An 11762-nucleotide genomic window follows, 5' to 3' on the forward strand; every position below is an offset into this window, starting at 1 on the left:
GGCCTAATGGTAGTTATTCCTCTTTTCAGGAAATAGTTATCGATTAAACGACGATTATCAGAATACAGAATGGTTGGACTATTTCAAGTGGATAAAAGCATGGTTTCGCCGTTGATTACTTTTGAATCCCTAACACTTACTTACTATAGGAAGTGCGGTGAAAATTGGCAAAACTCAACTCTTATACTCACTGTTATGTGCGAGAGTGCAGTTAAAGACAAGAGACAGCTGGAAAATTCTTGAAATGGCATAATTCAGATCTAGAGATGTGAAAATACAGACAATATGGCGATATCTGTGTAAATATTCAAAACTAATAATGACAGCATATGCAGTTTCTATTAATATTCAATTATTATGAAGGCATAATGCAATTTCTATAAACTAATATACAGACAATTCTGATGGATGAAAACAAACTATGACGTATTGTTGAGAGGTATGAATCACTTTATATCATGGCGATCATTATGCCCAATGCTACTCCCGGCACGATAAGTCCAGCTTGGATCTTGCCAGAGTTGTTTTTCTTGTCTCCATCGGTCCTAGTGGAATTAGAGCTAGAGGATGATGAAGACGATGAGGAAGAAGTAGAGGAAGAAGCGGATGACGATGCAGATCCTCCAGAGGAGTTGGAGCTAGCAGAACTGTTGGAGCCCGCGTCGGCCAACACGTAGCTGGTGAGGTTAATATTTCCCAAACCAATCCTGCGTTCTTTGACGTCGAAAATGGTGTAATAATTCTTCAAAAAGGCCACACCTAAAACCCAGTTTGCAGCAGGGGCCTTTCCCTGCACCATGGATGCACAGTAGCCGTCCAAGTCGTCTTGGTAGGCTACGCCCTCGATGTCGGCTGCTGTGATATTGAACTCTTTTTCGTCAATGTTGAATAGCACCGATCCCGAGGAATTGCATGGAAAAGCGAAGTTTCCCGAGGTGTCATTTATGAACTTAGACCCGAACATCAACTGGTGGAGATGGTACGCATCACTTGGAGGCAACGCCAATCCGGTGGTTCCTGTGTCGATGACGAATTGTTTGGAGTCGCTGGACTCATTAAAGGTTTGCGCCACGTTGGAGGAGTTTGCAGCTTTGATATTAGTAGCGTTGACGAGCCAATACGATGACGCTTGGTCAGCGACGTCCACGTAGAACATTTCAGACGATGAGGTGAATTTTTGAACCATTTTTTCAGCTTCGGATCCGTACGCGATCAATCCGCCATACGTAGATGGCACTGGCGACGACTTGTTGTTAGAGTCGACGTGTTTGATGGCACGAGGCGACTGGGACGAGTACGGAAGGAAGTACAACCCGAACTGCTCCTTGTCTATCAAATCCTGCTGGTGCAATTGCGAGAGGTAGTTTGTGTTTGCGTTGGGGTCCACCGACGAGGGAATACCCAAAATGCCACTAATGTTGAACCACCAGAAGCTGCGCAAGTTGTCTTTGGTCATACCCACCGAGAAGTTGGACAACGCCTGGGAGCCCCAGCTGAACGACATGTTATTGGAGTCCAACGCGAACAACTCTCCGTCGATCTGCTCGTCTGAGAACTCCAAATGGAAGCTGGAGTCCGTCTTGATGGATCTGGAGTCGTTGAACTTGACCATGGATGCCAGATCACATCCCATTCCGTCGCACGAACTGTTGTACAACCATGTCAACGGACTGCCTGTGTCCAACAACAACGTGAATGATTGGTTGTAGTCGTTGGACGCGTCTGCGATGCTGGGCTGGAGGTAGAAGATGGAAGTGGAGATGTCTGTGTGGAGGATCTGGAGGGTGTCAGACAACTCGAACACTGGCAGGGACGATGGGATCGTGTCTGAGGAGGTAAAGCGAGGAATTTGCCTGCTGCTATCCTGCAATTTGTGGTGCTGGACGGTGTCCATAGTGAGGCCCTTCAAGAGCTCGTAGCACGAGGCCACTGGAAGGAAGAAAGGAGCAAGCTTCATCGTGCAAAGGCTGGTAGATGGTGGATGATGGTGGAGGATGGAATGGTTTTTATGGGTGGTTTTTTGGGCTGGCTAAGGTGTGGATGGTGTCCCGTTCAAAGGGAATTCGGGAGGGTGGAGCAGATGCCGATGCCGATGCAGAAATGCTTGTAGATGGTCGCTAATGCCTGGGACGATGGCATGTTTTGGGCCAGACATTTATATATCTACTCGGCAGCGCAAAGTGACACAATGCGGCGGCCGCAGCCTACTGGCCTCACGTGCGTCAACACCGGTTTGAAACGCGCAGACGAGGCGACACGAGGAGCATTGTTGGCGAGACGGTGGCCAGCAGCAGGAGCGGGTCATGGAGACGAGGCCCCCGAGCACCCCAAGAACCGCTAGCTTGGACCCAAAGATGGCCCCTTGGTGGTCTAAAAATAATTGCACTAAACTCAGGTGTGTGGACGCCCGATGCATCCTACGCAGTCGTGGGACGCACGAAACGCAAACTAAATCATATACGAGCCGCAGAGACGACGGAAGATGCTACCATGGATGGGACTCTCCCAGATAAGCTTGCAATGGATCGATGCCAGTGCTTGGCGCGGGGCGGGCGTTTTGTTCAGGGACCCAACTGCCCATTTCCTATTTGGACAAAATCACAAAACCGAAACAAAATACACACAATCGCGCATAAATGTATGTTTTATGTGTACAAAGTCTAGCTAGCATCTTCGCTATGTCAATGCCTTGTTGTGTACGCAAGGAGAATCGCGGGAGAAGGCACTCCCGAAAGCCCCGATTGAAATAAAAAACGCCTCTTGCTGGCGTGTTGCACTGACGTCAATCTTCGAACAGTGAGGTTGCATCAGACACTGACACGTGATGTGTCAACGCTTAAGTACATCTGAAATGGAATCCATGGACCCCTTTCGTGCTATTATGCAACAGGAGTAGCCAGAACCCCTTGGAAATCCGAATATTCTTTGGGCTGGCCAGAACGTCTAATTTCGGGGCTGAAAATGAGTGGTTTTTCGGGTTGTTTTGGGTGGCTTGGTCCCCCGCAATAATTATTTCGGTGCTGAAGGTTGCTAGAAATGTTGTTCCCCTATTAGTGTAAGCAAACTCAACACTTAGTTATCAGCGTTGGTGGCTATAAAGAAAACAAGATTTTAACGCTTAGTTTATACTATTAGTGTCTGTAGCCTTTCGAGTAGCATAAGGGAAATTAATTGAAGCGACTTATTGTAACCCAAATTGTCTTGAATTTTCTCCGTGTCTCTTTTAGTCACAAATGTGGTCAAGTACATTGGGGAATGGAGCGATTACTCACAATTTCACGATGAACGTTCCTTTAAGTCTATCGAATGAGGAGGACTTGATTAGTCAATTAGCATATTCATATTCGTAGATCTAGAGAAGTTTGAGCATTCTTACTACGGTGATCACGTTTGACCATATTATCACGACTAGAGACGACAAAAAACTTTAAAGGAGTGCAACTTTCCAGAATACTAGGAATCAACAGAGCATTCCTTGGCCCGTGAAAAGGAAAAATATTCATTCTCCAATGGAAAATATTATAATCTACTGACTATAAATCTATTGCAATGGATAATAAACCAGTATGGTCAAACCTTCATAAATTGGTAGTATTATAAAATTATTTAGATTTGAAGATCTTTTACAGCTTGGGGTACAAAAAGGACTCCATTATGGAGCAATTTGTGTTCCATGATGCTTTAAATGATGCTTTAAATGAAGATCTGTGGCTGGAAAATAAAATTTTTACCCAATGTGAAATTTTTCCATTGTATCGCTGATATTTATTCTATGGTCGTTCCAATTGTTATTTTAGTGCGTGTGGATCATTCGTATCCACTAGGCTTCGTCAGAGGACGAAGTTCGGAGGTCGCGTTCGATCCCGCACAGGAAACTTAATGATGAATAAAACGGATGTGAACAATCTCTGAGTATGGCCAAACGGTCGTACATAGATTACAAAACCTGCCTTCCTACTGATAAGTTTTATTTTAGTATGAAAGCTAGATTGTTTTTTTCCAGCGTGCAACTTCACTGGTGAATGCCTACAGTGGTCTATGAATGTATCAATCTTGGCTAGATTGGTTTTCTCAAGGATACAATCCCCACTAGTGGAGTCTACATTGGTGAATCAATATTAGTTGTCTGTGTATTCAATTAACTGGTCTTTTTCCGCCTCTTTGTCCTCTCCATCTTGGCAATCTCTCGGAGATCATCTTCACTAGGCTCATAAATATGCCATATAGTATAATGAGGCAATCCGGCCACTCTATAACCCATTTGCTTTGCCATTTTGCCAAAAGCTTCTGTTTCAGCATGGTTCAAAAACGTGAATGCTGGGAAATGAACTCCCTGGCGGAAAATCTGTGCACGCGCCAAAATGGACACACCTCCAACACCGTCGAGTTCAATAAGCTCATCAGGACTGGCCCTGGCATCACGTATGTATGCCAAGTGGGCTCTATAAGTTGCGTACTCTGCATAACCTTCCACAATCACGTCATCTTCGTCCAAAGTTTTGGCCAATTCTAGAGCAGCTTCCGATTCCAACCATGAATTCAAATCGTATGGCTGTTCGTTGCCCAAAAAGGTAGGCAAGGGTCTCCAGACATTAGGAACAATAACATCGTAGTCATGTTTCATCAACTGTTCGATCACATTTCCGGGACACATCTCGATGTCTCCGTCTCTCCAGTACACCCACGAGTGGTAAGGTTTCAATGCGGCGGAAGTGAGCCAGTTTCTGGCCTTACCCATCAATTTTCTTCTGATCCCCTGGACTTTTACCGCGTGACGGTCGGAGAATCCCTGGCCAATGACCTGGCCGAAGTCCTTCTTGAAAATGGAGACCGATCTGAACGGCTTGCGGTAGCCTTCGTGGTGTGCTTCCGCAGTGTCGTATGCTTTCTTGACGCTTTCCATGTACGCCTGGTCCATGTACAACTTGTACAAGTCGTGGGAGCCCTTGACCTGGCTCGACTGACGTTCCAGCTCCTCCTGCTTCAATTTTTCCACCAAGGTTCCGTTCTGAAGAGCCACAGAGTACTCGAACACCGTCTCCAAGGTTCTGTCATCAGGCGAGCAATCCGAGACCAAAAATGCAATGTCTATGAGGGAATGGTCGTAGGTCAAATTCATCAAGTTGTAGAAGGCCATGGGCAACACATGTTCTGCGTTTCTGAGCGGCATCAAGAAGAGCACCACGTCGCCCTGAGCCAAACCGTCTGCCAGGCCACGGTAGTCGTTGAGGTCGTAGTAGTCGACTTTTTGATTGTAGAACTCTTCAGGCGTCAATGACGGCTCGGGCGTCGCGATTGGTGGTGGTGCTCCGTTGTTTTCTTTGCGGACCCCGTCCTTGGTGACGGTGTAGTGCTCGTAGTCGCTGGTGGGAGTGGCCGGCGACGGCGATCCGAGGAAGAGCCAGTAGAGTACGACCACCGCCACAAGTCCTGCAAGCACCCGGAAGTACTGCGACTTCTTGGTCGACTTCTTGGGCGATAATTTGTTGTAGCTGTTGTTAGTATATGTTGTTGATTTGGAGCCGGAGCTGCCGGATTGAGCGCTGTGCTGGAGCTGCCGCCTTATGCTGATACTCACATCGGTAGATCTGTCTTCTTGCCGTACGTGTCGACTACCATCCTAGCCCACCTTGTTAGTACACGTAGATGGTTTAACAAACTGGATTGATTTTGAAATTTTCGTAGTGCGAGAGGACACGACTGAGAAGTGGCCAGAACGCGTAAGGGGCTGATGGGGGAGAGAGGAAAGGATGGAGGGAGATGGTGCCTCCAGGGAGATTGTGTCGGGAGAGGGGAGAGAAAGAGAGGAAACGGAGGAACTGAGGGACGAGACGGAGAAGACGGAAGGATATGATTAGTGAGAAGATAGCGGACAGCCTGGTGGCAGGCGTAGGGAAGAATGGAACTGCCACAGTCTGTCTCCTACTGTGCGGCTCGCTATTTCCACTACCACATTCTCCCGCGAGCACAGAGCCAGAATTGCCGGTACCACGGACAAGCCTTGCGGGAGGCACTCGCGTAGACCTACTATTGGCCACTAGGAACCTTGAAAGGGTCCAACCCCGCCTCATGTCAGTAGTTAGCCCACGAGGCAGACACAACGCCCATAACGGTGCGCATTGCAGCCGGTTGCACCCAAGCACGGGCACAATGCAAGGGAAGGGTAAAGGGAAGGATAGAGGAAAGGGTAGGGGGAGAAGAACGGAAGTAGAAGGGAAGTAGAGGGGGTAGAGTGCTTGAGGTGGGGCGATAAGTATAAGATGGGAAGCACCTAGGGGAACGTGAGTATAGAGGGGAAGATATGGCTGGATTGTTCGGAACCTCTGACTCTTCCAGCTGAAACGATTTTTTCATTTGAAATTAAATTTTGAGACTCAACCGCGATCGAAGCTTTTAAAATTAGCTCTTACAGCATTGTCGTATGGATATGAAGTATAAGCATTTGGTTTGAAGGCCAATTGATTCAGTGCTGGAGGCCCGCTTCCGAGATGAAAGATGGGATAGTCGCCCAAAAGTCCAGAAATGTTTTCTATCGTCATTTGAATTGGCCAAGTTTAAACAGATTCTGAATTGTTGGCCAATCTCGGTATTCGTCTAACCCATCTGCCTCTACACTTAGATACTGAAACATATATGGGTCAAGCAAAATTTCAGGAGAAATCAATAATTTAACAGTAGTCCAACTGTTCGAGAAAACTTGGGTACTCAATAAACATGGGAATTTAATATTGGTTTTGTCAAGTAATAACCTGTTGATTTACCATTGACTAATTAAGTACACCTGGGTTCTATCCAACCACTAAGGATAACCAATGCATCATTCAAGCCAGCCGTAAATGCGTTCATCAATTAGCTCTGTAGATTTTACGAATTCTTACCATTTCATCTCGCTGAGAACTCATGCTTTTAGAGATTACCATAGGTAAAGAAAGCTACGAAAGGGCAAAATATAAAATAATTGTTTGAATAACAAGATAGCTTTAAATTAATGCTAGAGGTCTTATTGTTTATCTTGGTGAGTTGCTGCCATAACAATTAAAAATTATTAGATCAAATCGGCTATTGTCACTTTGCTTCTTATTGTTGATTTCAATCGATTACTATTGAAAATGTCTACCCACCCACTTCAACCTTGTTGAAGCAAAGGGGCAAAACAGTAAATCGAAGAAAGTTGTGATTTTGAATTAAGCCTCGTCCATTCCGTTTCATTCATTGTGATTGATATAAGCCTACAAATTATACTTTGAATATTATCCATTTATTTCCTGTCGCTTTTATATGCGCCCTTGTTCTCTTTCATCTAGTTCTTGTGTTCTTCTAATCCGTTTGCCTCAGGATGAAACCACTCGGCCTTCAACACATCCCAACAATCTCTTGCTATCTGGGTAGCGACTTCTTCATTGTCGCCCCGTCCCTCGATGTATACCTTCAACTTTGGTTCAGTACCGGATCCCCTACAGGTAAATCTGACTTGTGCGTCACCTCTTTTCAACACGGCCGTGATCATCTGGGACTTTGGATCCACGGGTAATTCGGGTTTAAAGTCGGGGGTTGAGGACTCATATCCAATGGTCAAATCTCTCCAGTGGATCACTTTGAACTCACCAATGGTCTCAGGGTGGTTGTCTTTAAAGCTTCCACGCACACTGTCAAAGATTTCTTTGGTCTTGCCCAAGTCATTCAACTTGTAGTAACCATTGCACTCCTTAAACCAGCCGTACTTCTCGTAGCCTTCGTTCAACTTGTCGATTGGGTCTATCTGGGAGCTCGAAAACCACTGATCATACAACTGCAACCATATCACCGCAGCAGACACTCCGTCCTTGTCGTTTACCAATCCAAACATGTATCCAATTGCCTCTTCGTATGCGAATGGCACATTGAAGCCCTGTTTCTTGTAGTCAATGGCACGGTTGCCAATCCACTTGAAGCCTGTCAAGGTGTCCTGGAAATGGAATCCCTTCTTCTCGGCCATGGCATTCAACACCTGCGACGAAACAGTCGAGTTCAACAAGTATGTGTTTTTCAACTGGTCTTCGTGTACCACTTCTTCGATAATGTACATGGCAAAAAGAAACCCGATCTCATTTCCGGTCAATTGTCTCCACTGGCCCTTGCTCTTGACGGCAACACTGAATCTGTCTGCATCTGGGTCATTTGCAAGCACGAGCTGGTGTCCGAGCTTGTCAGCTGTTTGAATCGACAAGTGCAATGCTCCCTTTTCCTCGGGGTTGGGGAACTTCACCGTGGGGAAATTTGGGTCAGGGTGCGCCTGTTCGCTGACCACCTTCATTTCGTAGCCACTGAACGAGTTCGAGATACACTTGTCGAAGATCTCGAGTCCCACTCCGTGGACTGGCGTGTAGGTGAACTTGGTAGAGATATTTGGCCTGGTGACCAACTGACGAGTGACTTCTGCCACGTAGGCAGCTGAGGCCTCTTCTCTGATAGGAACCAACAACCCACTCTCCAAACCCTGGGCGAAGTTGGCGGCAACGTCCCACACCGTTTGCAGCCAAGGTTGCAAGTTGGCATCGATGGAGGCAGCAATGCCGTCGTCGTGGGGAGGAATGATCTGACACCCATTGCCGTAGTACACCTTGTAGCCGTTGTCCTTGGCGGGATTGTGGGAGGCGGTGACCATTACACCAGCCGAGGCTCCGTACTTGTCGATGGAGAAAGGCACGAGAGGCGTGTAGACCACGCTAGAGTCGCCACTGGCGCCAGAGGCGGATTCTGGCACTGATTCGTCCGACAACTGGGTCACGCTGCCCAAGTAGTACACCTTGACGCCCTTGGTAAGCGCCACGCTGGCGGTGATTTCGGCAAAGCGCTGCGAGTGGAACCGATGGTCGTATCCCACCACAAGAGATGCATTAGTCTGGCCTGGCTGGTCCAACACGTACTGGACTAACCCCTGCGATGCCTGGAGGATGGTGACGTCGTTCATATGGGCGAAACCCAGCGTCATTTCTGACCGTAAGCCTGCGGTTCCAAACGCGATTCTCGTGGAGAGCTTTTCGTCTAACACTGAGTAGTTTCCGCTGGCGTGGAGCTGCTTGATCTCGTTGATGGAGTGGGGGTTTCTGTCGATGGCGAGCCACTGTTGGACCAACTGGTCCAATTGGGCCTTTTGCTGGCTGGAAAACGACATGGTGGTGGTGAAATCAAACGATGGGATGCCGACCTTTTTTTCTACTTATAGTGCGGAGGAAACATCCATACTTCAGGCACAGAAAGCCGTACTGGTGGTGGGGACAGAATAGCCAAAAGGGCTAGTTTGGGCGCAAAAAGTGAGTATTCCTGCCGAGACGGACGTGCTACAGCTGGCCAGTATTGCTCCACAACTCAAATAGCGACAAAAACATCCGTACTACAATACTTTTGGCTACTACTTCGTGATTAATGTGATGTCTATTACAGTAGTGTACAAAATAGTCCGCGGAGGTGCCGCAGACCGCGGAGATGCCCGCAGGCAGGACTTGGCGAGATGAGACCCCACACCGAGAAAGGCCTTGCACTTGTGGGGAAACGGTACCAGAGGTGGGTACTTTGACCCTTTTACCTGTTAGGAACCGTTAAGGAAATTTAGTGGGAAATACCGTTGAATCGGTTGGAATTTCCTGGAATTTCGCGATGGATCTCGCTGTGGGGTAATCTGCAGTATGGCCGTTATGACAGCCCAACTACTGCTTGAGTATAGGATTTTTAGATGAGTTATTGTAAGCTGTACAATTCGAATTCAAAGGTCTAACATTGTAATCTATTAGCCATGTTTGTGCAGCATCTCATGGGATGTGATGATCGAAAAATTAGGATGAAAATACTACCAAGCGGAACCTGATGGTTCATCGTGTACCTGCCCTAGATAGAAGCTGGCGATGAAGGGGGCCAAAATTAGGAATTTGCCTCTATGTTGCAACAGAGATATTCATTGTGTAGCATTAGGCTCCTGCCATATAGATATTCCAACCAGGGAGCTTCAGCATTCTAGCCTTTTTAATCTGGATTTTAATCGATTATTGACCAGGAAGCTTCGATCTTCTAACCTCCCCGAATCAGAAATTAATCAATTGTTAACAATGCTCTGAAGGTCTGAAGACCTGCAAATCTCCCAAATTTTGAAGTCTCCTCGTTTCTGTTGCCACACATGGCTTGTACACCTTGGAATTTCCCCATTTTTCCAGCTATTCTGCCCTGGTCCCCCTCACAACCCACATCAAACCTATGGCAGAATCTCGTACTCAACCACCTCTGAGTCTGCCTTGACCACACCCACGCTAATTCGACTTTCTTGGTACTCGGGATCCCCATGGCTGGTCAACGAATCAAGGCCAATCACGCCTTCAACCTCCAAGCTCGAAACGCTATCGAGCCATTTCTTGCCTTTTTTCACGTACCTGTGCACAGCGATTCCATTGAAGTCGTAGCTGACGATTACACTGGATGATGGATCGATATCAAAGTCCACCAAACCTTCCAATGGGATGGAGTGCACAATGACGTTCTTTCTGAGGTCCACGATCTCCAAGGCACTAGCATCTCCCTGTCTGGAACCAACCAAAAGCCAGTATCCGTTCAATGCAAACTTGATCCTGGTGACCTCGCTGTAGGTTGTTTCCACTGTAGATACCAATTGGCCATCTGTAGTGTTGTGGATGTGCACCTGCTTGGTGTCGGTACCAAACGCCACCAAAGCACCGTCCACATGAATATCACCCGAGGTCAAAGTGTACTCGACAGGAGGTGCTGTGAACAAAACTGGAGACGAATCTGTGGTGCTGTTGATGGACCATTTGTGTGCAGACACGAGGATATAAAGGTGACGCAAGCTGGGGTGGACGATGATGCTAGTTATGGGTTCTTCGAGGGAATTGGGCCATTCTTGGTCGCCCATGAGGACCTTATTCTTGGTGGCAATCAATGGCCCAAGAGGCCCGTTGTTCACGGCTGTGGCTGGTTCTTTGAGCTCGACCAACACCAGCTCCAGTTCCAGTCTCAAGTCGTAAACCTGGACGCCAGTTTCACCTCCAACAAGGTATTGTTTGGCAGAGGAATCGAAAAATGTTGCAGTGGCCGTTTCAAAAGGCTTTCCGACCACTTTCTTGACAGAAATGCTCAATTCCGCATCTGCTTTGACGGTGTAGGCAGGCTTGATAGACCTGTGGAGCTGGTACAACTCTTCACGGGCCTGGTTGATTTCTTCGACCGGAATGGTGCCAGACAGGCCATTGACGGAGTCGTTCTCGAAATTGCCCTCTCCAATACTGGAAGCCAACTGCTGGAGAGCCTCTCTGGCCTCGTCACGCTCACGTATGGCGTTGGCAGCCACCCTGACGGCTGCGTCCTGGTGGTAAAGCGCAGACAGTAATTCTTCTCTTGCTTTATGGAGCTGTTTTCTTAACGTGAACACTTCGAGAGCCAATGCATCCCATTCGTTCTGAAACGTAGCCAAGAGTGACGGGATGGATGTGGCAGTCACAGGCGGCACGAATGATGGTGTGGTGGATTTGATGGCCACAAGCTCTTCCACTGTCAATGGCTCATTGTTGATAGGATCGGTGGGAGTTGTCGAGAGGTAGTTGATGATATGCTTCTTTTCAAAAACAGAGCCTGATTTCGGCGACACAACCGCTTCGACGACGGGCTCGCCTGAGATGGCACATAACATGGTTGTTTATGGGATTAGAGTGAATGTCTGGAAGATGAGCAGACATTTTGTGGGCCAGCACGTGATGGGAATTAATAGAGGAGAATGGGAA

General features: G+C 47.4%; 5 protein-coding genes across 5 annotated transcripts; all 5 read right to left on the reverse strand.

The window, feature by feature from the left end:
• Window positions 1–451: 451 nt before the first annotated feature.
• Window positions 452–1894, reverse strand: CANTADRAFT_51288 (pepsin-like aspartic protease; the record flags this gene model as incomplete). Its single annotated transcript, XM_020209922.1, has 1 exon — window positions 452–1894. One exon carries the CDS (start codon window positions 1892–1894, stop codon window positions 452–454), a length of 1443 nt encoding a protein of 480 aa, XP_020064510.1.
• A 2244-nt stretch (window positions 1895–4138) lies between these two features.
• On the reverse strand, window positions 4139–5374 carry VAN1 (Van1p; the record flags this gene model as incomplete). The annotated part of the gene is made up of 1 exon (XM_020210039.1): window positions 4139–5374. A coding segment is annotated over one exon (1236 nt), but the record flags the coding sequence as incomplete, so codon positions are not given.
• A 1000-nt stretch (window positions 5375–6374) lies between these two features.
• On the reverse strand, window positions 6375–6539 carry CANTADRAFT_90479 (uncharacterized protein; the record flags this gene model as incomplete). The annotated part of the gene is made up of 1 exon (XM_020211700.1): window positions 6375–6539. One exon carries the CDS (start codon window positions 6537–6539, stop codon window positions 6375–6377), a length of 165 nt encoding a protein of 54 aa, XP_020064512.1.
• Window positions 6540–7214: 675 nt separating this feature from the next.
• Window positions 7215–9156, reverse strand: CANTADRAFT_26344 (phosphoribomutase; the record flags this gene model as incomplete). Its single annotated transcript, XM_020207735.1, has 1 exon — window positions 7215–9156. A coding segment is annotated over one exon (1856 nt), but the record flags the coding sequence as incomplete, so codon positions are not given.
• Window positions 9157–10225: 1069 nt separating this feature from the next.
• CANTADRAFT_6522 (E3 ubiquitin-protein ligase) lies at window positions 10226–11671 on the reverse strand (the record flags this gene model as incomplete). Its single annotated transcript, XM_020210907.1, has 1 exon — window positions 10226–11671. One exon carries the CDS (start codon window positions 11669–11671, stop codon window positions 10226–10228), a length of 1446 nt encoding a protein of 481 aa, XP_020064514.1.
• Between the last annotated feature and the right edge of the window lie 91 nt (window positions 11672–11762).

This window comes from Suhomyces tanzawaensis (assembly GCF_001661415.1).
Source record: "Suhomyces tanzawaensis NRRL Y-17324 unplaced genomic scaffold CANTAscaffold_4, whole genome shotgun sequence".
NCBI classification, from domain to species: Eukaryota; Fungi; Ascomycota; class Pichiomycetes; order Serinales; family Debaryomycetaceae; genus Suhomyces; species Suhomyces tanzawaensis.